General features: G+C 42.4%; 1 protein-coding gene across 1 annotated transcript in view; it reads left to right on the top strand.

Moving 5' to 3' along the window:
* Positions 1 to 22622, top strand: part of CMTM4 (CKLF like MARVEL transmembrane domain containing 4) — a 62457-nt gene extending 39835 nt beyond the window's left edge. Inside the window, exons 2-4 of the mRNA XM_036897716.2 lie at positions 9951 to 10127; positions 21152 to 21250; positions 22359 to 22622. Coding sequence (XP_036753611.1) covers positions 9951 to 10127; positions 21152 to 21250; positions 22359 to 22523 — 441 coding nt within the window. The 3' untranslated portion in view covers positions 22524 to 22622. The remainder of the gene's footprint in view (positions 1 to 9950; positions 10128 to 21151; positions 21251 to 22358) is intronic.
* Positions 22623 to 26579: the final 3957 nt, after the last annotated feature.

Here is a 26579-nt window from a genome sequence, read left to right as displayed (position 1 = left end):
CTCTGTACAATTTTACATGTGATATTTGTCTACTGAAAAACTGTAATACATTGAATTACTTTTGGCTGTTTGGTTGCTCTGAAGTTGTTGGCTTCCAGTATAACTCAGTCTTCATTTTCTTATAGTTGGTCAACAAGTAGGTTTTACTTCAGCAGTGTTTGTTAGATTTCATTGTGCTGGAGGAAAATTTGATATTTGCTGTGCTAGAAAGCAGACAAAAAAAGCGTACTGCTTTTTAGAAACAGAGCATTAGAAACCACCTAAATATCTATTAGTAGGGGATTGTTTAAATTATTGTATGTGTATACTTGTGTGTGTATTTATGTATCTACATCTCTGCCTATGAACACTTGTGATACTGTGATTTGTAGTGAGAAATATATATTTGGTTTTCCTTCCATTTCTGGTACTGAGCTCCTAAAACCCTGTAATTTTCTTAAAGGTAAGAGGTGTTTTTTGATATTCATAACAAACCCTATTCAACCACATCTGTATTTTTATTAATAAGACTTTTGGAAATCACCTAAGGATGGGGGCTGGTTGCCAGGGGATCCAACCATGTGATTAGAGGGCTGGGACTTTCAGCTCTACCCACTGACCTCTGGGAAGGCAGGGGCTACAGATTAGGCACTGAAGAAACTCTTGACATGAGAGTTAATGAGCTTCTAGGTTGGAAAAACAAAATGCATCCATGTGCTGGGAGGGTGCTGCACTCCGAACTCCACCGGGACAGAAGCTCCTGTGTTCAGAGACCCTTCTGGACTTAACCCTGTGTAACTCTTTATCTGGCTGTCCAATCATATCCTTCAGTATCCTTTGTAATAAACTATAATAAACTTTGTAATATTTTCAGTACTTTCTTAGTGAGGCCTTCCATGGTCACTCTGCCTAAAATTTCAAACACTAGTTTTATTTCATTCTCCTTCCCTGCTTTAATTTTTCTTTGTACTCATCACTGCCTAACACACTATATTTTAATTTTTGAAAACGTCTCCATCATAAGAATATGAGAAAGAGAACAGGGATGTTTGTCTATTTCATTCACTGCTATATTGAATAGCCTGTTAGATTTGCATATTCCTGAGACCATTTTTATTTTAGTATTTAAGAATGTAGGTATTACCTTCCCTCACAAATACAGTTGAAGTTAGCATACCAGAAACATTTGAAACTCATCAGTACAGTGTGTTATTTCTTGCCAAAGATTACTAGATCCAATTACAGGGGTTAAAAAAAAAAGTTTAGGACTTTCCCTTATGTGAACTATTTCCTTTTTTTTTTTTCAAAATATGAAATTTTTTTTTTGGTACCGTTAATCTACAATTACATGAGGAACATTATGTTTACTAGACTCCCCCTATCACCAAGTTCCCCCCACATACCCCATTACAGTCACTGTCCAGCATAGTAAGATATTGTAGAATCACTGCTTGTCTTCTCTGTGTTGTACAGCCCTCCCCGTGCCCCCATCTCATTATACATGCTAATCATAACAGCCCCTTTCTTTTTACCACCCCCTTATCCCTCCCTTCCCACCCATCCTCCCCAGTCCCTTTCCCTTTGGTAACTGTTAGTCCATTCTTGGGTTCTGTGAGTCTTCTGCTGTTTTGCTTCTGCAGTTTTTTCTTTGTTCTTATACTCCACAGATGAGTGAAATCATTTGACACTTGTCGTTCTCTGCCTGGCTTATTTCACTGAGCATAATACCCTCTAGCTCCATCCATGTTGTTGCAAGTGGTAGGATTTGTTTACTTCTTATGGCTGAATAATATTCCATTGTGTATATGTACCACATCTTCTTTATCCATTCATCTCCTGATGGACACTAGGCTGCTTCTATTTCCTGGCTATTGTGAATAGTGCTGTGATAAACATAGGGGTACATATGTCTCTTTCAAACTGGGCTGCTGCATTCTTTTTATTTTATTTTTGTATCATTAATCTACAATTACATGAGGAACATTATGTTTACTAGACTCCCCCCATCACCAAGTTCCCCCTACATACCCCATTACAGTCACTATCCATCAGCGTAGTAAGCTGTTGTAGAATCACTACTTGTCTTCTCTGTGTTGTACAGCCCTCCCGGTGCCCCCCCACATTATACATGCTAATCAATGCCCCCTTTCTTCCACCCCCCTGCCCCTTATGCCTCCCTTCCCACCCATCCTCCCCAGTCCCTTTCCCTTTGGTAACTGTTAGTCCATTCTTGGGTTCTGTGAGTCTTCTGCTGTTTTGCTCCTTCAGTTTTTTCTTTGTTCTTATACTACACAGATGAGTCAAATCATTTGGTACTTTCTTTCTCTGCCTGGCTTATTTCACTGAGCATAATACCCTCTAGCTCCATCCATGTTGTTGCAAATGGTAGGATTTATTTACTTCTTATGGCTGAATAATACTCCATTGTGTATATGTACCACATCTTTATCCATTCACCTACTGATGGACACTTAGGTTGCTTCCATTTCTTGGCTATTGTGAATATTGCTGTGATAAACATAGGGATGCATATGTCTTTTTGAAACTGGGCTGCTGCATTCTTAGGGTAAATTCCTAGGAGTGGAATTCCTGGGTCAAATGGTATTTCTATTTTGAGTTTTTTGAGGAACCTCCATGCTGCTTTCCAGAATGGTTGAACTAGTTTACATTCCCACCAGCAGTGTAGGAGAGTTCCCCTTTCTCCACATTTTCACCAACATTTGTTGTTGTTTGTCTTTTGGATGGCGGCGATCCTTACTGGTGTGAGGTGATATCTCATTGTGGTTTTAATTTATATTTCTCCGATGACTAGTGATGTGGAGCATCTTTTCATGTGTCTGTTGGCATCTGAATTTCTTCCTTGGAGAACTGTCTTTTCAGTTCTTCTGACCATTTTTTAATTGGATTGTTTGCTTTTTGTTTGTTGAGGTGCATGAGCTCTTTATATATTTTGGATGTCAACCCTTTATCAGATCTGTCATTTATGAATATATTCTCCCATACTGTAGGATGCCTTTTTGTTTTATTGGTGGTGTCCTTTGCTGTACAGAAGCTTTTCAGCTTGATATAGTCCCACTTGTTCATTTTTGCTTTTGTTTCCCTTGCCCAGGGAGATATGTTCATGCAGAAGTCGCTCATGTTTATGTCCAAGAGATTTTTGCCTATGTTTTTTCTAAGAGTTTTGTGGTTTTGTGATTTACATTCAGGTCTTTGATCCATTTTGAAATTACTTTTATGTATTATGGTGTTAGACAATGATCCTGTTTCATTCTCTTACATGTTATCTGTCCAGTCTTGCCAACACCAGCTGCTGAAGAGGCTGTCATTTCCCCATTTTATGTCCATAGCTCCTTTATCATATATTACTTGACCATATATGTTTGGGTTAATCTCTGGACTCTCTATTCAGTTCCACTGGTCTGTGGGTCTGTTCTTGTGCCAGTACCAAATTGTCTTGATTACTGTGGCTTTGTAGTAGAGCTTGAAGTTGGGTAGCAAGATCCCCCCTGCTTTATTCTTCCTTCTCAGGATTGCTTTGACTATTCGGGGTCTTTTGTGGTTCCATATGAATTTGAAAACTATTTGTTCCAGTTCGTTGAAGAATGCTGTTGGTATTTTGATAGGCATTGCATTGAATCTGTAGATTGCTTTAGGCAGGATGGCGGCCATTTTGACAGCATTAATTCTTCCTGGCCAAGAGCATGGGATGAGTTTCCATTTGTTAGTGTCCTCTTTAATTTCTCTTAAGAATGTCTTGTAGTTTTCAGAGTATAGGTCTTTCACTTCCTTGGTTAGGTTTTGTCCTCGGTATTTTATTCTTTTTGATGCAATTGTGAATGGAATTGTTTTCCTGATTTCTCTTTCTGCTAGTTCATTGTTAGTGTATAGGAAAGCAACAGATTTCTGTGTATTAATTTTGTATCCTGCACAACTTTGCTGAATTCAGATATTAGTTCTAGTAGTTTTGGAGTGGAGTCTTTAGGGTTTTTTAATGTATGATATCATGTCATCTGCAGATAGTGACAGTTTGACTTCTTCTTTACTGATGTGGATGCCTTATATTTCTTTGTTTTGTCTTGTTGCTGTGGCTAGGACCTCGAGTGCACTGTTGAATAACAGTGGGGAGAGTGGGCATTCCTGTCTTGTTCGAGATCTTAGAGGAAAAGCATTCAGCTTCTCACTGTTAAGTATGATGTTGGTTGTGAGTTTGTTGTGTATGGCCTTTATTATGTTGAGGTACTTGCCCTCTATTCCCATTTTGCTGAGAGTTTTTATCATGAATGGATGTTTAACTTTGTCAAATGCTTTTTCAGCATCTATGGAGATGATCATGTGGTTTTTGTCCTTTTTTTTGTTGGTGTGGTGGATGATCTTGATGGATTTTCAAATGTTGTACCATCCTTGCATCCCTGGGATGAATCCCACTTGTTCATGGTGTATGATCTTCTTGATGTATTTTTGAATTTGGTTTGCTAATATTTTGTTGAAAATTTTTGCATCTATGTTCATCAGAGATATTGGTCTGTAATTTTCTTTTTTGGTGGGGTCTTTGCCTGGTTTTGGTATTAGAGTGATGCTGGCTTTATAGAATGAGTTTGGAAGTCTTCCTTCCTCTTCTATTTTTTGGAAAACTTTAAGGAAAATGGGTATTATGTCTTCTCTGTGTGTCTGATAAAATTCAGCAGTGAATCCATCTGGCCCAGGGGTTTTGTTCTTGGGTAGTTTTTTGATTACCACTTCAGTTTCATTGCTGGTAATTGGTCTGTTTAGATTTTCTGTTTATTCCTTGGTCAGTCTTGGAAGGTTGTATTTTTGTAGGAAGTTGTCCATTTCTTCTAGGTTTTCCAGCTTGTTGGCATATAGATTTTCATAGTATTCTCTAATAATTTTTAGTATTTCTGTGGGGTCTGTCATGATTTTTCCTTTCTCATTTGTGATTCTGTTGATGTGTGTAGATTATCTTTTTAATAAGTCTGGCTAGGGGTGATCTATTTTGTTTATTTTCTCAAAGAACTAGCTCTTGGTTTCATTGATTTTTTTCTATTGTTTTATTCTTTTCAATTTAATTTTTTCTTCTTTGTTCTTTATTATATCCCCCTCTCTGCTGTCCTTAGGCATCATTTGTTCTTCTTTTTCCAATTTCAATAATTGTGACATTAGACTATTCATTTGGGATTGTTCTTCCTTCTTTAAGTAGATCTGGGGTTGCTATGTACTTTCCTCTTAGAACTGCCTTCGCTGCATCCCACAGAAGTTGGGGCTTTGTGCTGTTGTTGTCATTTGTCTCCATATATTGCTTGATCTCTGTTTTAATTTGGTCATTGATCCATTGATTATTTAGGAGCATGTTAAGCCTCCATGTGTTTGTGAGCCTTTTTCTTTTCTTTGTACAGTTTATTTCTACTTTTATGCGTTTGTGGTCTGAGAAGTTGGTTGGTAGAATTTCAATCTTTTTGAATTTACTGAGGCTCTTTTTGTGGCCTAGTTTGTGGTCTATTCTGTTAAATGTTCCATGTGCACTTGAGAAGAAGTGTATCCTGCTGCTTTTGGGTGTAAAGTTCTGTAGATGTCTGTAAAGTCCATCTGTTGTAGTGTGTTGTTCAGTGTCTCTGTGTCCTTACTTATTTTCTGTCTGGTGGATCTGTCCTTTGGAGTGAGTGGTGTGTTGAAGTCTCCTAGAATGAATGCATTGCTTTCTCTTTCCTCCTTTAATTCTGTTAGTATCTGTTTCACATATGTTGGTGCTCCTGTATTGGGTGCATATATATTTATAATGGTTATATCTTCTTGTTGGACTGACCCCTTTATCGTTATGTAATGTGTCCTTCTTTACCTCTTGTTACTTTCTTTGTTTTGAAGTCTATTTTGTCTGATACTAGTACTGCAACACCTTCTTTTTTCTCCCTATTGTGTACATGAAATGTCATTTTCCATCCCCTGACTTTTAGTCTGTGTATGTTTTTGGGTTTGCGGTGAGTCTCTTGTAAGCAGCATATTGATGGGTCTTGCTTTTTTATCCATTCTGTTACTCTGTCTTTTAATTGGTGCATTCAGTCCATTTACATTTAGGGTGATTATTGAAAGATATGTACTTATGCAGGTTTTAGATTCGTGGTTACCAAAGGTTCATGGGTAGCTTCTTTACTATCTAACCATTCTAACTTAACTTGCTTATTAAGCTATTGTAAACCCAGTGTGATGATTCTTTATTTCTCTCCCCTCTTATTCCTCCTCCTCCATTCATTATATGTTAGGTGTTTTATTCTGTACTGTTTTGTTTTTCCTTTGACTACTTTTGTGAGTAGTTGATTTTATTTTTTGCCTTTAGTTAGTATTTAGTTGGTCTGCTTTCTTTGTTGTGATTTTATTTTCTCTGTTGACATCTATTTAGCCTTAGGAGTGCTTCCTTCTAGAGCAGTTCCTTTAAAATATCCTGTAGAGGTGGTTTGTGGGAGGCAAATTCTCTCAACTTTTGCTTGTCTGGGAATTGTTTAATCCCTCCTTCGTATTTGAATGATAATCGTGCTGGATACAGTATTCTTGGTTCAAAGCCCTTCTGTTTTATTGCATTAAATATGTCATGCCATTCTCTTCTCTTCTGGCCTGTAATGTTTCTGTTGAGAAGTCTGATGATAGCCTGATGGGTTTTCCTTTGTAGGTGACCTTTTTTCTGTCTCTGGCTGCCTTTAATACTCTGTCGTTGTCTTTGATCTTTGCCATTTTAATTATTATATGTCTTGGTGTTGTCTTCCTTGGGTCCCTTGTGTTGGGAGATCTTTGGGCTTCCATGGTCTGAGAGACTATTTCCTCCCCCAGTTTGGGGAAGTTTTCAGCAATTATTTCTTCAAAGACACTTCCTATCCCTTTTTCTCTCTCTTCTCCTTCTGGTACTCCTGTAATGCAAATATTGTTCCGTTTGGATTGGTCACACAGTTCTCTTAATATTCTTTCATTCCTGGAGATCCTTTATCTCTCTCTTGTTCAGCTTCTCTGTGTTCCTGTTCTCTGATTTCTATTCCATTAATGGTCTCTTGCACCTCATCCAGTCTGCTCTTGAGTCCTTCAGAGATTGTTTTATTTCTGTATTCTCCCTCCTGACTTCATTCCTTAGCTCTTGCGTATTTCTCTGAAGGTCCATCAGCATGGTTATGACCTTTATTTTGAACTCTTTTTAAGGAAGATTGGTTAAATCTATCTCCCCAGCCTCTCTCTCGGGGGTTGTCTGGGTAATTCTGGACTGGACCAAATTCTTCTGCCTTTTCATGAAGACTGAGGTAGCTGTAGGCAGGTAGTGCATGTCAGCTGGGAGAACAAAGTCCTTTCCTGCTTGTTGGTCGCCTTGCCCTTCTCCGCTGCCTGTGCCAGTTACCCGCACACCTGGAGCAGCCTCCGTATTAATCCCCTAAGCTGCCGTGTGCAGGGTCACCGTCAGGGTAGCCCAGAGCCCTGTGGGGAGTGGCCGGTGTGCCAGATGTGCTCTCCTGTGAGAACAGCACCCCTTTGCGCCTTGCCCCAGTTTCATCTGCCTGCGTCAGGCAGCTGCGCACTGGCGACAGCCTCTGGGTCTGGCCTGAGTGGCTGCACGCTGGGAGGAGATTCTGGACGGTTGCTGTGTGCGCAGCTGCTCTCTGGCTGTTCCACCACCATGGGCACACGCGTCCATTCTCCAGCTGCTTGGCCGCTGTATTGGGGCCATGCAGTCCTAAGGAATGACTAGCAGGCTGCCTATTGCTGTGAGGTGCTTCAGGGGTGCGTTGCCACCCAGGGGCCTGTGGCGCCCGAAGTTCCTCAGAATTCCCAGCCTGCTGGGTTGAGTCTGCTGGGATGCTTCCATCCAGCTGTGAGGCCCCTGTCCCTTTAAGACTTTCGAAAAGCACTTGCTTTTCTTTTGTCCTAGGGGAGCTGGCTGCAGGAACCCACTCACAGATTTTACTTTTCCGTTTCTCTACTATCCAGCACACCATGCAATGTGTGTCTGTGCTCCTGGTGCGGTTTACTAAAGCTGGGTATGTAGCAGTTCTGGGCTTCCACTCCTACCCTGCTCCTGCTCCTCTCCTCCTTCCGGGGAGCTGGGGTGGGAGGCGTGCTTGGGTCTGTCTGGGCAGCGGCTTATATCTTATCCCCTTCATGAGGTGCTGAGTTCTCGCAGATGTAGATGTAGCCTGGCTGTTGTACTGTATCCACTGGTCTCTCTTTTAGAAATAGTTGTATTTGTTGTATTTTCAAAAATATATATGGTTGTGGGAGGAGATTTCCGCTGCCCACTCACGTTGCCATCTTGACTCCGCCCCACGTATGAACTATTTCTTTGTGAATTGTTTGCAAGTCAGGTTTGTAATTCAGGTGGTGAATTAAAGTCTGGTTCTGTAGAGAATCTTAAGGAGAGCTATTAGGAGAAGCACCAAGTGTGTGCTTCAACACTCATATGTAATATGTTGACTTAAAATAGCAATGTGAGAATAGCACATATTGTTAGGGAAGGGGTGTTTTATGATTACTACCTGGAAGGATCCACACTGTATAGAGCAGACCCACTGTTGCACATCAGGAATTGTTGGTGTAGGTTTGTAGGGGCTCCCTGAACCCCCGCTTGTTAGTTGTATACAAGTTACAGTGGTTGATGCCTTGGGAGTAGCGAAAGGTGGATTGGCTCCTGCCCTTTAAAAGCTCAGGGCACAGAGAGATGCATAATGTGGTAATTATAAAAAAGGAGAGAATGCAGTCACAGACTAGCAAGCTTTCCTGGGAGAGAATGGAATCAAATGGTGGCTGGCAGGGAGAGGCATCATCAGGGGAGGCATCGGGAGGAGGTGGCACTGAGTGACCATTGAAAGGCCCCAGAGGAACTCCAGTAGGCAGAGATGGGCCCCAGAACAGCCCATGCCTCATACACTTTCTACACTTTAATCATCTGGGGATCTTGTTGAGTTTCTGACTGTGTAGGTCAAGGAGGGGAGGCAGAGATTCCCCATTTCTAACAAGCTCCCTGGGGCTGCCAATGTTACTGGCTTGAAGGACAAATCTGTCTACAGATGTGCCTCCCTGTACTTCCTCGACCTTTGAGGTAGGGTTTGCTTGGCAGCGCTGGCCCAGGCATGACAGGTGGGCTCCATTAAAGAAGTGGGGTAGACGCCAGGAGCCTGAGACAGATCTGGTTTTAGGAGCAAGATCACAGAGCCATTAACTCAGCCTTTGGGACTCTTCTGTCTTCTGAAATCCAGCTTTTAAAAGTTCACCTGGTAATTTCCATTAGTAACTGTTTGATTTTATGATCTCCAATCTCTTGGGACATTTTGCCAGAATGTTGGTTTGATCCTTCAGACAGAAATTTATTTTATGATTGGTAGATTTTTAAGTTTTTTGTAAACTGCCAGTTCGTCTTTTTATCATCAAGCCCATAGATTAACTTTTAAAAAGCATAGCTCATAAATTAATTATGTGGGCCTCATTATTAGGGACTTCTAATTGGGGGAAGAGGGAATTATATCAGTCCTGCTCTTAAAGCCATCAGGGGCCCCAGTCAGCCTGTGTGACCTCAGCATGAACCACTATGGTTGGAGATGGCATAAAATGGACACTATTAGGATCCTGTCCTCTCAATGTTTGTTATAATTGTGGTAGAGAATATGAATTAAAAGTGTTGTAGGCAGTGTCCACTTACAGCAACACAGGAACTAAAAACATTGCAGGGATGTTCCTTTCTGCTTCCTCTCAAGAGCCACACCGCACCAGAATGGTTTCAGTGTATGGTAGTGCGGGCTTAGTTGTTCGCATTAGGAATTTGATCCTTTTGTTAAGGCCCCTATACCTGTTTTTATGCAATAATTGAATTAGTCACATTCCTGATAGTGATAGTCCGTGGCTGTATATATTACTGGTTGTTGAGCCACATTTATGTGTGGCAGGCATATAATGTCCATGGATGTGTGCTAAATATACACATACATGTATGTTTCCAATTTTCTTCCTAGATTTTGGCCCTGATTGCATTCATCTGCATCGAGACCATCATGGAGTGCTCCCCGTGTGAAGGCCTCTACTTTTTTGAGTTTGTGAGCTGCAGTGCATTTGTGGTGACTGGAGTCTTGTTGATTCTGTTCAGTCTCAACCTTCACATGCGGATCCCCCAGATCAACTGGAACCTGACAGTGAGTACAGTCACCACTCTCTGACTGTGAAAGGATCAGGTGCTGCATGTCTTCAAGGGAAAGTTGGCATCTCTCCATGTTGGGTCTGGTTCCAGTTCCTTTTGATACTTAAATATTCCATTGTAATTCAACTACAAAATTTTACATTTCTTTACTAGGCTGCATAAAACTAAAATTAATTGAATCATCATTAATGGTAAAAGCATCATAACAATTATTTTGACTCCTTTAAAGATGCATTTCAATCTCGTGATCCCCCGAGAAAGTTGGTAATGCTGATCTGATATTTACGGAATGTGGGAAAGAGAAAATGGAATCAGTACCTTTGCATTTTTCACACTGGACTCAAAAGCCTTTTACAATTCAGGAAGAATTGAAAATCTGAACGAAAATGCCAATAGCTTGCAAAGCCTAGAAATATTAAATTCAAAGCAACTGGGAGGACCAGGAGGGTTTGGTTGTTTGATCAGAGAGTCTTGAGTAGAAATGTGCCCTCTCCATGATTTGGGTTCTTAACCCTGTTTGACAACCTTCCCCTCTGATCTGCTTGGGATGCTCAGTGCTGGTCTCTGCCAGTCCCCTTTCCCTGGATTTGTTACTTGCATTACTCTGCCAAATGAGAAAGGAAACTTGGTTGTATTGATAGTTCTTTGCAAATAAGCATGTGCAAGAGCTCAAAGGGCACAGTCAGAGTGATGCACAAGCACTGCCTCACTCTTCTGTGCCTGCAGGAGGGAAGGCGGAGGGCCCACAGCTGCTGAGAGGGAAAGAAGGAGAGAAGGGTGTTGCAGGCCACCTGCCCTCCTGGGAGCTCCTCCCTTGTTGGATACTGCTGGTCTGTGCAGGCTGTGAAAGTGCTGCCTTGTTTGGAAGCTGGGGAGGAAGCCAGATTGATCACCTTACCTGGGAGGGCCACTCCCATGGTGATCCTGTGGGGTGCCGAAAGGATGGGGTCTTCTTGACAAAGTGTGTGTTTCCGACTCTTTGAGGAAGAAAAATAAAAGAAGAGCTGAACTAGGAAAGCTGATGTCAGTTAAACTCAGCTGGTTTTGTCCAGGCATTGAAAACTAAGAAAAATATGATGGTATTTAAGCTCCAAATGCTCAAGATACTGCAGGTTGTTTTTTTTTTGGTATCATTAATCAACAATTACATGAGAAACATTATGTTTACTAGACTCCCCCCATCACCAAATTCTCCCCACATGCCCCATTACAGTCACTGTCCATCAGCATAGTAAGATGCTGTAGAATCACTACTTGTCTTCTCTGTGTTGTACAGCCCTCCCTGTGCATCCCCCTACATTATACATGCTAGTCATAATGCCCCCTTTCTTCTGCCACCCCTGCCCCTTATCCCTCCCTTCCCACCCATCCTCCCCAGTCCCTTTCCCTTTGGTAAATGTTAGTCCATTCTTGGGTTCTGTGAGTCTTCTGTTTTGCTCCTGCAGTTTTTCCTTTGTTCTTATACTCCACACATGAGTGAAATCATTTGATACTTGTCGTTCTCCGCCTGGCTTATTTCACTGAGCATAATACCCTCTAGCTCCATCCATGTTGTTGCAAATGGTAGGATTTGTTTACTTCTTATGGCTGAATAATATTCCATTGTGTATATGTACCACATCTTCTTTATCCATTCACCTACTGATGGACACTTAGGTTGCTTCCATTTCTTGGCTATTGTGAATAATGCTGTAGTAAACATAGGGGTGCATATGTCTTTTTGAAACTGGGCTGCTGCATTCTTAGGGTAAATTCCTAGGAGTGGAATTCCTGGGTCAAATGGTATCATTAATCTATCCATAGATAATCTATTAAAAAGCATAGCTTATAAATTAATTAGGTGGGCCTCATGCTTTTTTAGCATCTATGGAGATGATCGTGTCATTTTTGACCTTCTTTTTGTTGATGTGGTGGATGATATTGATGGATTTTTGAGGAACCTCCTTATGCTTTCCAGAATGGTTGAAATAATTTACGTTCCCACCAGCAGTGTAGGAGGGTTGCCCTTTCTCCACAACATCGCCAATATTTGTTGTGGTTTGTCTTTTGGATGGTAGCGATCCTTACTGGTGTGAGGTGATATCTCATTGTGGTTTTAATTTGCATTTCTCTGATGACTAGTGATGTGGAGCATCTTTTTATGTGTCTGTTGGCCATCTGAATTTCTTCTTTAGAGAACTGTCTGTTCAGTTCCTCTGCCCATTTTTTAATTGGATTGTTTGCTTTTTGTTTGTTGAGGTGCATGAGCTCTTTATATATTTTGGATGTCAACCCTTTATCAGATCTGCCATTTATGAATATATTCTCCCATATTGTAGGATGCCTTTTTGTTCTATTGGTGGTGTCCTTTGCTGTACAGAAGCTTTTCAGCTTGGTGTAGTCCCACTTGTTCATTTTTGCTTTTGTTTCCCTTGCCCAGGGAGATATGTTCATGAAGAAGTCGCTCATGTTTATGTCCAAGAGATTTTTGCCTATATTTTTTTCTAAGAGTTTTATGGTTTCATGACTTACATTTAGGTCTTTGATCCATTTCGAATTTGCGTTTGTGTATGTTGTTAGACAGTGATCCAGTTTCATTCTCTTACATGTAGCTGTCCAGTCTTGCCAACACCAGCTGCTGAAGAGGCTGTCATTTCCCCATTTTATGTCCATAGCTCCTTTATCATATATTACTTGACCATATATGTTTGGGTTAATCTCTGGACTCTCTATTCAATTCCACTGGTCTGTGGGTCTGTTCTTGTGCCAGTACCAAATTGTCTTGATTACTGTGGCTTTGTAGTAGAGCTTGAAGTTGGGTAGCAAGATCCCCCCTGCTTTATTCTTCCTTCTCAGGATTGCTTTGACTATTCGGGGTCTTTTGTGGTTCCATATGAATTTGAAAACTATTTGTTCCAGTTCGTTGAAGAATGCTGTTGGTATTTTGATAGGCATTGCATTGAATCTGTAGATTGCTTTAGGCAGGATGGCCATTTTGACAATATTAATTCTTCCTGGCCAAGAGCATGGGATGAGTTTCCATTTGTTAGTGTCCTCTTTAATTTCTCTTAAGAGTGTCTTGTAGTTTTCAGAGTATAGGTCTTTCACTTCCTTGGTTAGGTTTTGTCCTCGGTATTTTATTCTTTTTGATGCAATTGTGAATGGAATTGTTTTCCTGATTTCTCTTTCTGCTAGTTCATTGTTAGTGTATAGGAAAGCAACAGATTTCTGTGTATTAATTTTGTATCCTGCACAACTTTGCTGAATTCAGATATTAGTTCTAGTAGTTTTGGAGTGGAGTCTTTAGGGTTTTTTTATGTATGATATCATGTCATCTGCAGATAGTGACAGTTTGACTTCTTCTTTACCGATCTGCATGCCTTGTATTTCTTTGTTTTGTCTTATTGCCGTGGCCAGGACCTCCACTACACTGTTGAATAACAGTGGGGAGATCTGTCTTATTCCAGATCTTAGAGGAATCAGCTTCTCGCTGTTAAGTGTGATGTTGGCTGTGGGTTTGTTGTATATGGCCTTTATTATGTTGAGGTCCTTGCCCTCTATACCCATTTTGTTGAGAGTTTTTATCATGAATTGATGTTTAACTTTGTCAGATGCTTTTTCAGCATCTATCGAGATGATCATGTGGTTTTTGACCTTCTTTTTGTTGATGTGGTGGATGATATTGATGGATTTTCAAATGTTGTACCATCCTTGCATCCCTGAGATGAATCCCACTTGATCATGGTGTATGATCTTCTTGACGTATTTTGAATTCGGTTTGGTAATATTTAGTTGAGTATTTTTGCATCTGTGTTCTTTAGGGATATTTGTCTGTAATTTTCATACTGGAGGCTTTTTGTCTAAATTTTTGTGATAGGTTTTAATGCCTCAGCTATCTTTAAGATAAAGTTTGTGTTACCCATAAGATATGCTTACAGACTTGTGATGTAAATTGATAGTGTAGTTGACAGATAGTGTAAGAGAACTGTACAAACCTCCCTCAACCAAAATGCAAGCTCCATGTGGGTAAGGTCATCATCTCATCCATTGGTGTGCCCATCCTGGTGTTTCTAAGGCTTTCTTAAATTTGATAAAGAAGCATCTGCTGGGTAGGTTAAGACCAAGGGCTTTCAGTGAGACAGACCTGTCTGGGTTCAAACCCACGGTGTCTCTTAAGAGCTGTGTGAGACCCTGGGGAAGTCACTTAGAGTCCCACCTTGGTGAAGTCCTGCCATTGGTAAAGTGGAGATGATAATATTTTTCTTATAGGGTTCTTTTTTAACAGTGTAGTGCAACAGTGTATATAAAAGCACTTGAAGCCAGTGGGCAGTTATGCCAGTATGAGAAATATTAATCTTACCCTGACTAAGAAGCCATTGTTGTCTATCAGCCACATCTTTCTCCTGTAGACTTCACCAGGTTTGACTTTACTCCCTTGGTTCTGTCATATCTACTCATTTGACAGCCATAAAGCTGTTAAAAGACTGTGTTTCAGATTTCTAACTAATTCATACTGGCCTTTATCCCTAGAGATACCTATTTCATGAGCTTTATGAAATTCTGATTTTTCTATTTTAATCATGAAAGACTTGCCACTGTTGACTACCACATTATTTAGTCATATCGAAGTGTGTCTTTTTCACTGGAAAGTTAATAATGCACCCTTTTCCTCTGGATGCTGTTGGCTGGGTGAAATGCCTGGTGGGGATGTGGTTACCTGACAACACTTCCTATCCTTTGGGTTCCTTTCTGGATTGCCCACTGTTTTAGAGCAGATGAAGTTACATGTTTACCCAACAAAGAGTATGTGAGTTGCATGAATTTGAGGAGATGGTACTTACTGGTGGGAGCTCGGGCCATCCGTTCTCTGGGAGGGGAGAAAAAGTGAGTTCTTCAGGGCTAGTCACAGCTCATCACGTCTCTATAGAGGGCCTTGGGTGTGTTGTCTTTCCTTACCAAGGCAGTGGGAGTATTTTTCTCCCCAACAGAGCTAGTTAATGGGTGAAATAGGGTGTTATTTGTATAGATTTAGAAAAATGGCTCATTACAGGAACCTCGGTTGACACAAATATTCGTGAGAAATGGTAAATAAGGAGACAGGTACAAAGTATCTATTTTATATAATCATAATTTGATGAAATCAGAAAGATTCTGCTAGTTTTTTTTTTTTTTTAATGAATAAGACTTATTCTGTGATGCTTTTCTCTGTATAGGAGCTCACATACCCGTGTGTTCCACTTGTGTTTCCCTTGTTTAGTGCCACAGGCCTTTTAACCCACCCTGTCCCTCCCCTCTGTCTTTGCATCCCCTTCTGATCACTAAAAGCCTGCATTCAGAGCCAATCAAGGCTTACTCAGACAAACTATGTAAAGAGGAGGAAGGTCTCTGCATGCCTTCTTTACTTCCCTACCTCTTAATCCCTCCTTTCTCACGTTTTATTGTCAAATGGGACAGTCTGAAAAGTTTGTAAAAGTAAATGTACAGTTTAATGAAAAATGATAGAGATGGTAGTATAATATCAACACCTCAAAAGCCTCTCCTGTGTCCTTCCCAAACACAACTGCTGCCTCTTTCCCCAATTCACTGCCTGGACTTTATGTTCTTTGAAAGTGCTCTGGTTAGGATCACTTGGGGATCACATGTTTCTGGATCCTCTGGTTATTCTCCCATCTACCCACTAAACATTGCCTGTAGTATGTTCTAGTCCTTCCTGCCATGCTCTCTGCTCTTGCCTCCAGTCACCCCACACTCTTCTGGCTCTGTTCTTTCCTCTGTGGTGCTCTATCTCAGTGGCCTTGGTGGCCCCTGCTCTTCCCAGATATAAGACTTCTCCTGATCTAAGTAGGCTGGGGGCTGTGGTGAATTGAGAGGAATTTGCTTCACCCAGAGGGGACACTTGCAGAGCCCTGAGGCCTTGGCTGTAACTCATTGTGTGGTGTTTCCTGACACTTCTTTTGACACCAAACGTATGTAGTTTTTTCACAACAATTTTAATTCTGCAACACCAACTGTGGTCCTGCAGATCAATTCCATTCTGATACTGACCCCCGGAATTAGCACAGACTACGTATGTTAAGGGCTCAGCCCCACAAGACTGCCCCCACTTCAGATACCAGCCACAAATGGGGTTCTGGTGACCTGAACTTTTGCCTGGCCAACTGCAGATTTGAAAGTTGCTACAATTCCTTTCACAGGTTTGTTAATTCTCTAGAACATTTTAAAATCTAGGGAAAGAGGTTTACTTATGATTACTGGTTTGCTATAAAGGATACAACTCAGGGAAAGCCAAATGGAAGAGATGCATAGGGCAGGGTCCAGAAGAGTCTCAAGTGCTGGAGCCTCTGTCCCCATGGAGTTGGGGTGCACCACCCTCCTGACATGTGGTTATAGTCACTGACTTGGAAGCTCCCTGAACCATGTCATTCGGTGCTTTTATGGAGATCTCATTATGTAGGCATGATTGATTAAAGTCATTGGCCATTTGGAGATTGAACTCCATCTCCAGCCCCTTTCCCCTCCCTGGAGGTAGGTTGGGGGAGTGGGGCCCAAAGTGTCAATCCTTGGGTCTCCTGGTTGGTTTTTTTGGTAACCAGACCCCACCCTGAAACTCTCTGGGGGCTCCAGGGACTTACCTCATTAGCATAAACTCTGGGTTGTTTGAACGGGGCTCATGAATGACAAAAGACACTCCTGTCACTCAGTAGATTCCTAGGAGCCCATGACAAAGGCCAAACACAGGGTTTTCATTACTCCACACTCATCCTTGCCAGGACTCAGTTTCCTCATCTGTAAAAGTAGAACAAGGTAACATGTCCTGCCTTACAGTTATTTTGGATCATAATTATGTTAGGATTCAGTGAGACATGGAAGTTATATATATATGATTGGCACAATAGGGACTCCATAGATGGTAGTGATCACTATGGGCAGTGTTATGACTGTCCCCATCGTACTGGGATCATTTGAGCACAAGTCGCTGCACAGTGTGGACCGAGTGGTTGTGAGCTTTCCTCTCACCTGTGTGTAGAGCTGCGACTAGAGCTGGCTGCAGAGCTCAGTGGCTTGGGAGTGTGTGAAACACACTCACTGGTCCAAACTCAATTAAGTGGACATGGAGACAAAGAGAACAGTGGAGCGAGGCTTTAATGACGGTCTTGCAAGCATCGGCTGTCTACTGAGCAGGCGCACTTGGGGAGATTGGCGCCAGTAATTTATCTCCTAGTGCACAAGTCCCTCCCCTGGTTCCTCATTGGCTGAGTACTACAGGGTTCACATTCTTTCCCAGAGGACGTCTAAGCCCTTTATTTCTTTCCCTTACATTTGTCTTAATTTTACTGGTAGGTTTAAAAAAACTCAAACAGGTATAGCCAGGCCCTTACCAATCCCCCCACCCCCACTCAGCCTGAGCAGCTTCCACCACGTGGCCCTTTGTTATAGGCCACTGTAACAGTAATACCTTACTGTTAAAATGTTTAAACCTTCTGGTGGGAATAAATCACATTTAGGTTTTATGCTCTTTTCTAACAGGAGTGATTGCAGTGACAGCCCAGGGCTGCCTCTGTTTACAAATTTTGTATCTGTAATCATATAATAAATTGGCAAACATTAAATGAACATCTGCTTTGTACCGGGTTTTGGGAACTGGAAGCACAGGGTAGACTGTGGGCTGCTCTCCCGCAGTGTGTATCTCAGTACGATCCAGTTTTGTGTGAGGCCTGGCAGAACACAGGCAAGGAGGTGGTGGAGTCCTCAGAGCCAGGAGGCCAGGAGGAGGTCATTCAGGGAAAGTTCAGAGAAAGTGATAGATTCCATTTGGGCCCTGAGGGTTGAATAGGTGCTTGCAGGACACAGAAGTGCTGAAGGGTAGGGCATGTTATGGGATAGCCCATTCTCTGGGACTCCAGCAGGGCTACAGACTTGAGGTCCTCTGGGCTGGGCATATGATGTAAATGGGCAAGTGAAAATTTGGGCTGGAGGTCGGGGAGCCAGAGGAGGTGGTTCTCCAACTCAGCCCCAGCCGACTGGTGTTGCTTCATAGGACTTCTAGGACAACTTTTCAAGAGCAGCTGGAAGTTAGGTTTTGTTTTATTTTTTATTATTTTTTTTAGAAGTTAATTTTCTGCGTGCAGTCTTCTGGTGTTAAGTGTTGGCTTATTCAAATTTGTTTTGAACCCTATACAAGTTAAACTTATCTGTGGGCCAGATACAGGCAATAGACCTCAAGTTAGCACCCTCTAGGTCAGATCCTGTTGGTCTGAATTGGAGTTAGGAGGGCCCACACCTGTACTGGATGGTATGTTAGTGAAGCAGAGACCCAGAGCCTGTGCATGTGAAGGTGACCTTCCTCTGTCAGCTCCTAGCAGGAGGAGGGGCTGCATCCTCGGGTGTTTTAGAGACCAGACAGGGACGTAAAGTGGCTGATGTGAGACTGCAACAAGTGAACATGACTGTGGCCGACTAGAAAGTATGTGGCTGATAGTGTACATGTCCCAATGAAAGCATTAAAAAGAAACTACCAGTGTTGACTAAAAACTCCCCAAACCCAAAACCCACATCTGAGGGCATGTCTGTGTATCCCCTAATATAAAAGATGAATCTATAAGCCTTGATTTTGTTTAACGGCCAAGGAACTCAGCTAGTTGATGACAAACTTTTGCAGTATTCTATTTATGAAATGTCCAGAATAGGTAAATGCATAGAGACAGAAAGCAGATTGGTGGCTGCCTAGGATTAGGGGAGGGTTAAAGAATTAACTGCTAATAAGTATGAGGTTTCTTTTTGGAGTGCTGAGAATGCTGTAAAATTAGATGATGGTGATTGTACACTTTAAATGCATGTATTATATGGTATATGAATTATATCTCAAGCTGTTAAAAAAAATCATACATGATACAACTCATCCAGGGATAACCACTTATAATATTTGGGTATAATCTTCTAGACTATTTTCTCTAGACTATCTTTACATATGCATGGAGAAAAATGGAACCATTAAAGTCATGCATTTTTATTTAACATATCTAGAATTTCTTCTGTGTTAAGTACACAGCCATATCATTTTTAATGCCTGCGTGGTGTTCCTTATGGAAATAATAATTTGATTTAAAAAATCCCTTATTTTGAGCACTTGGTTTGTTTCAAGTTTTTTACTATTTTAAATAATATGATGAGCATCTTACACTCAGACCATTTTGCCCCAAATTAAGGTGAATTTTTAAATGTGAATTTCATAAACAAGTAACATGAACCTGGTCTTTGGTTTGGAAAACACATTTTAGTCTTCTTTATTCCCTATAGCCACTTACCCAGAGCTGAGTGTAATCAAACACTTCCTGATTTGAATGTGTGAAAAATTTGCCTTGACCTAATGCTGGTCACAGCTGAGTACTGCCCTGCTGGCAGATGTTTCTGAGCAGAGTTTCTTAGTCAGTACTTTGTTGCTCAGTGTGAGCCTGTGCTAAAGCCCTGTCAGGACTGTGTGGGGCCTGCTGTACAGGCTCAGTACTGTTGTGATGTGAACATTGCCTTTTAGCGTATTTAAGAAGAGAACATGGACCTTGGTCAGCTGGGATGACCCACCTGAGGTTGATGGTATGGTCACCCTGGCATTTTAGCAGTTGAGGATTTTCCCTGGATTTGCCTGGGTTTTCTTTCTCCGTAGAGATCATAGCAGCACTCTGGTATGACCCGGGCTGTTGGGGGGCCACATGCCAAAGTAGTAATAACAGAAGTAGCAATAAATGTGCAGGGAACCCTTACTGTGGGCCAGGCATGGTGCTCAGCAATTGATGTTCGTCATTCCACTGAATCCTTAAGACAACTCCAGGAGGAAGGGGTACTATTCATATGGAGAAGCTAAGTGGCTTGTCCAAAGTCATTGTTGGTTACGACCCTAGGCTGGCTGTGACTCTTAATCACTGTGCTGTGTTCCTCTTGACAAGTAAGACAGGAGCTAAATCTTTGAGGCATTGGATATATAGCCTGATTTACTTTGCCAGAAGCTTAGGAGAAAATCCTCTAGGCTTTAGCAACAGAGAGGCTTGGAAGACCATGCATAAGAGAGTGTGAGGTCTGGTTAAGTTTGTTCTCTAGGTCTGAAATCAGTGTGCTTAAAATGTCACAAATGAATGAGGGGATGTTGGAAGGAATTTCACCAGTTTCAGTATATTCTGGGCTCTTGGGAGTTTGGACCATGCTGAAATGATTGGAACATGTTTTGAAAAGATGACAGTAGAACTCTGAATGGTGATTAGTGTGCATGTCCTTGATGGGTTAGCAGTATTTTTTTTTTTGTTATTGTTATTTTGTTATCATTAATCTACAATTACATGAAGAACATTATGTTTACTAGGCTCCCCCCTTCACCAAATACCCCCCCACACACCCCATTACAGTCACTATGATGGGTTAGCAGTTTTGTTGGAAAGAGTTAGGTTCGGTGTCACAGGGAAGCCGGACAGAGTGAAACCCAAGTCAAGAAAACAAGCAAGCAGGTTTATGATGCTCTTTATCAGAGCAGGCCCAACTTAATGTCTGACCTAAGGCCCCAGTGTTCAGGGAGGGCTGCTTTTTATGTGGTTTGCAGGGGGTTTTAGGCAGGGTGATTCATGCTAACAAGTGCTGAATTACAGCTCAGTAGTTATGTTTTCTTACTGGTTGGAGACACCTGTAGTCGTCGGACCCCTCCTCCTGCTAATGTCCTAACAGATGGAGACACCTCTGGTCGTCAGATCCTTCCTCCTGCTAATGTCTAGCTTCCTGCCTAGCAGTTTGGGTTTCTTTAAGTCATTAAGAAATGGTAATGTGGTTGGTTAAAATGGGGATTTTGCTGTGGTGATTTATCAGGTAGCATCGTAAACTGTTACCATCTTTGCCTTCCTTTGTGTGACCAATAATAATCCTGGGGCATCAAGACTAAAATATGGGGCCATCAGAGAGGTTGGGGTATCATGCTTCTTACCCCCAAAGTTCTTCAGTTGCTTTTCGGGCAAAGCATAAAATGATTCTTCTCAAGTGATTTTATTTTATCTTTTTCTTTAGGATTTGGTCAACACTGGACTCAGCACTTTCTTTTTCTTTATTGCTTCGATTGTACTGGCTGCTTTAAATCATAAAACCGGAGCAGAAATTGCTGCCGTGGTAAGCTAATTCAGATGGCTAAAACATGGGCTGATTTGTACACTGTCTGTGACATGTTCTCCTCTATCTCCTAGCATGTGCCCTCCTCATTCTCCTTTACTTTTTTTTTTTGCTAATGCTGTTACTGGGCCAGTGGAGGGCCTAATACCTTCAGTGCTGTGGTTCTCAAAGTGTGGTCCCTGGAATAATGCCTCAGTATCACCCAGAAACTTGTTAGAAATGCCATTTTCAGGCTTCCCCAGAGCTACTGAATCAGAAATGTGTTTCAATGAGCCCATCAGGTAATTCTCATGCATGCATAAGTTTGAGACACAGCTTTAGTCTGTTTTCAACAGAGTCCTGTCTGTTGTTTTAAGGGCCTTACCTGCCAGGGTGGGGGTTCTTAGTGAAGAGGAACACAGTGTTGACACCATTTAGCAGTCAGGTGACCTTTTGCTTCTTGAAGGTAGAATGCTATGAGGTAGGGAGATAATGAAGGCTTCTCTTCTCTATGCTCTGTAGTTCTGTATTGTCCTGTATTTATAAACATGTAGTGCTTTTGTAACAGGCAGGGTTAAAAGGTTTATAACAAATAGAAATGAGCTGCTTCCCCAGGCCTCACTCAAGTAGATTCATCAGTTGTTATCAAATACTAAAAACTTCAAGGCTTCTCATCCTGGAGCTGCCCAGGTGAGAGGCAGCTGGACAGCAGGTGGGGGCTTGCTTTGGAATGTCAGGCCTCATGGCCTGATTTGGAGCTCACTCATGAGACCTTGCTTTTCTGTCTACATGGTATTTTGTCTACATTGTATTTTCTTACCTGGGACTAGGGGCCATGAAGGTGCTTTAAAAGAGGCACTTTTTCTATTAAAAAAAAAAAAGATATAAAATCCTTCAAAAGAAACCTTAGGTTATCTTAAGGTCAGACAGGACTGTATGTGGATCATATGACTTTGGACTTGCCCTTGGTCTGGCAGCTAAGCATTTAGTGGGGCTGGGCGTTAGGGGTGCAGTTGGAAGAGGCTGCGCACAGTTCAGGTCAGTGTAAGCTGCTGGCGGGGTTGGTCCTGCCCAGATAGCAGATGGATGACTGATGTGCCTGAGGGCTAACTGTGCCTGTGTCTTATAGATATTTGGCTTTTTGGCGACTGCCGTGTATGCGGTGAACACTTTCCTGGCAGTGCAGAAATGGAGAGTCAGCATCCACCAGCAGAGCGCCAATGACTACATCCGAGCCCGCACAGAGTCCAGAGATGTGGACGGTCGCCCCGAGATCCAGCGCCTGGATACATGAGGACCTGCCAGAGTCTTCCTCCCTCTCACCCATCCTTTCAATCAAGTTCTTTCCCTCATTATGTCAGATTTTCATGTGATAAATTTGAATTTTGTCCTCTTTGGTAAAAGTTTATTTTGGGAAAGGGTTTTCAGAGAGGCCCTGTTGGCAGGTATTTGAGGCAGGGAGCCCCCCACAACTAGCTGTTCAGACAGAGGTGGGTGGGAGAGTCCTGATTCTCCAGCATTTGTTTGCCACAGGAGCAGCTGGCCTCACTGGCCACCATGTCCACTTTAGGTCTTCAGTGTCCCTAGCACAGGCTTCACATCTGTTCTCAGCCACCCTGTCACCTGTATTTGTGACAAGTCAAGACTTTGGATTAAATAGGAGCTGCCAGAAGGGGGGGAAAAATAAAAGAATGAAAGGACAGGATTGGAGCAGTCAGTCAGCAGCTGCTGCTGGGCAGCCCCAGAGTGCACTCAAGGCCAGTGTTTAGTCTGCCAGGATCCTCCCTACCCATCCTCCTCCACGCCCTGGGCATCAAGACAGCGAGCCAGGCATGGAAAGCCATGTGCGACGCTGGGGTCTTGGCAGTGTGCTGGTGGAGCTCTTTGCTGGGTCTGGACTTTGTGGGGATGGGAAAAGCTGATGCCCTTTTGGGACAACTCCACAGACCTGCTAGTATGTGGGAAGGTCACTTTTTCATTTCCTACCCTGCTAAGAAATCACTTAATTCTTCTTCAAATGAATCACTTCCCTGAATCCCAGATTTTCCTCTGGGAATATGGGGACCATTTTGTTTTTCAGTTTCCTACCTACCCATAATACTTTGAGGCTGAATTGCAGGTTTTCTGTAATTTTACTTTCTCAGGTAAATGCCAAGGAAGAAATACAGTCCAATCCACCAGCCAGAACACTTGCCCATGTGCTGGCTTCACAGACTACGGTGGGGGCACACTTGTAGTTCAGGGGTGTGTGCTAGTTTTCAAATGCCTGAGAAGAGTTCTAACGGGATTCCAAGCAGATGTATCTAGGCTTTGAAAACACTTGAATCTGCACCATGACGTGTCCTCTCCTGTTGTTTCAGAAGGCACGAACTGCAGCTTTTGTGCCTCAGGGTCATAACTATGAACATTGATCTTGGAAGGTGTTGGGAAAAATTCTAGTTATGTAAGGTTTTGAATTGATTCTTGATAAGTGAAGATTATTGTGGTGAACAAGTTAAATGAGCCCCGATGATGCTGTAGTTAATTTTTGTTTTGTTTTCGTGTTGGAGACTAATTGTATCTTTTATGGAAAAATTGTTATAAGTTGTCAGGTTTTCATTCTTTTGAACATTGGTTTAATGTTTACAAACTTCACTCTAGCTCTCCTGTTCCATGTTCCTCACCAAGGAAAAAAACGCTTAAATGCTGGTGGGAAGCTTTTGCAGTAAATGGAGAATCCCCAGGATGTTGTGCTAGCAGCTTACAATCCCAGCATTGGTCATGTACTGTGTGTAAAAAGACACAGACTGTGGCTGTGTGCTTGGGGTGGGAGGGCAGCATGTGAGAAAGCACCCTTCTGTGCCTGCATGGCATTGCATTCTGATTGCCCAGTGTGAAGGGTTTGGCCAGATAATGCTGCCAGGCTGGGGATTCTGCAGGAAGTGGTACTGTGCTCTCTGAAGAGTCAAGGTTAGGCATCAGCTCCTGAACCAAACACCCGGTACAGTCTAAGTTCTGCTCCAGTCCTTTTTGGGGCTATGGCCCAGGCCACATGTGCAGGCTCTTTGTCTGCTTCAGACCCAGCTGGTCTGGTGGCAGCTCACCTCCCCACTGCTCCCACAGAGGGCAGCCAGGCCTAGTCTCAGCCCGGTGTGCTGCCCAGTGGGTCTGATAGCCCTCTTCCTACATGTGTTGTGAGGCAGTGCAAATCATGCTTCACACACTTTGAACCTAAACCTATTACATGTAAAGATTTTTGAGGAGATTATGACATCCAGATTTTATCTGTTCATTTTATGTATTTATTTTGCATTTGTCGAGTGTGTCTGCATAGTCAGGATTGGGCTTATCCCCCTCTGAGAGTTCCATTTAGAAGCAGGGACACAAAGACTTCGGGGCTCATTTAACTTGTTCACCTTGCATTAAATGGGGCCCTTTTAAAAGGACCACCCTGAACATTATCAGAAGTCTCCTGCTGGGAATCATGTTACTTGGCCTCAATAAAAAGCGGCCTTTGAAGTGAGATTGAAAAAAAAAAATATACCACTCAGGCAGGACTGTTGCCCAAGTTTTCCCAAGTCGCTTAAATAAAACCAGTTTATCATGTGGTGAAAAGGAGTCTGTTGGCCTCCTGAGTGTGTGTTGTCAGCCGCAAGAAATGTTCTGAAGTCCACCGAAACTGGAAATGCTGACAGAGGATAAAAGTGATGACACCTTGTGCCAGAGGGACTTAGGAGTTAAGCTGCGTCTTTGCATTAGAATCTTGAATTATTTATGTCTGTGTAACTATTTAATATCCTTTGTGCCATGACTCTCTCTCATGGTTTTTGTAAATATGTTTCTTTATATTTAATAAGCTCCCCTACAACCGAAAATGGCCAGGCCCACCCTAGCTGGCATGATGCAGAGTCCTGTCTCTCATCACATGCAGTGTGGTGGCGAGAAGTCATGAAAGAGATATGGTTGTCTAGGACGCCTGTAAAGACACCTGTGTTTTTCTTACATTGCCTCTGTGTGCAGACAAGAGAATCTAGATATGGGGGTCTTAACGGGACCTTTTGTTTTGGAAATGGAAGGAAGTGTATTTTTGCATTTAATAGTTCCAATTTGCACTATGTCAGTTTGGTTTAGGGCATTTTAAGTCTGAGGCAATCTTAGTGTTCCTCAATTTTCTGGTGGGATGATACTGGCTTTCACAGTTTGTGCCAGACTTGAAGGGATCTTCAATTGCTGTGTACATCTGAATTTGTTTCTGGAGACTGTATGGTTGAAACTCTCAAGCATTTGGTAGAACCTCTTTTGGTTTTAGATGGATACAAACACTGACGTCTTCAGAGAAAGTTTACCTTGGCACAGATTTGGTCGATGTTGTTTTTTTCTTCTCTGATTTTCCTTTATCCTCCCTTCACACTGCTGAAGGCATGGAGGGAAAAACCATTTCTGTTCACACAGAGAGATTACAATAATGAAAGCCGAAAGATGCTTGTTAGCCCTATATAAAGTCAGAGAAACACAAAGGCAGTTGCAGATGAAAATTTCCTAAGAGAAGTAATTTAAAGTGAACTATCTTACTATAGACTTTACCTCTGTGCGGCAACAGCGGTCATCCCGTAGAGATACCTTCGCCTACAAAAACATAGCGGCCTGCCCAGTCCCAATACATGTGTCTTCCCTGGCAGCTTGAACCGAAGTGCCCACATGGGCAGAGCCCAGCCTGGCTGCAGGGAGGCTGGCAAGGACTCTGCCCAGCTGTGAGTGCTTGGCTCCATGGGGTGGACAGCACCCCCAGCTCTGTGGACACCATTAGCGTCCCCAGGTGGCAAGGCTTACGCCTGTGGGTAGGCATGAAGTATATGCAACCTCTATCCTGTGTTGGATGCTTCTGGCAAGAGCTTTGTGACTTAGTTGAAAACATTCCTACTTTAAAAATTTGCAGTTTCATTTGCCTTTCTTTGAAGCTTTCTAAGTCATTAAGACTTGGGCTCTTGAGGAGATGAGGCACTAACTCTTTTAAGTCTGCACAGGTATGGGAATTCTTGCTTGCAGTGAATGAGCCTGGAATGACCCCTGTATGTTTCATGCCTCATGTGTGGCCCAAGCTCACCTTTTCTTAGAGACACATGCTGTTCAGGAAGAAACCCCTCACTTCTCCAAGTGTCTGAGAGGTGGGCCAAGTCTGGCTGGGCAGGATTTTTGTGGGTAGTTCTTAGAAGCTGTCCTCACAGATTAGAGTGTGGAGACAACATGTGGCTGATTCTAGAAATGATTCTGAAAGGCAGTATGATTTAAGTGGTTCACGTTGTGCCATCCGTGTTTAAAATAAAGCAACCATAGAGAGAGTCCTCATCCCACTGCCTGACTCTCGTTTGCT

The sequence above is a fragment of the Manis pentadactyla genome, chromosome 15, assembly GCF_030020395.1.
Source record: "Manis pentadactyla isolate mManPen7 chromosome 15, mManPen7.hap1, whole genome shotgun sequence".
Lineage (NCBI taxonomy): Eukaryota > Metazoa > Chordata > Mammalia > Pholidota > Manidae > Manis > Manis pentadactyla.
The sequence above is the reverse complement of the archived record's forward strand: the minus strand, read 5'-3'. Positions and strand labels throughout refer to the sequence as shown.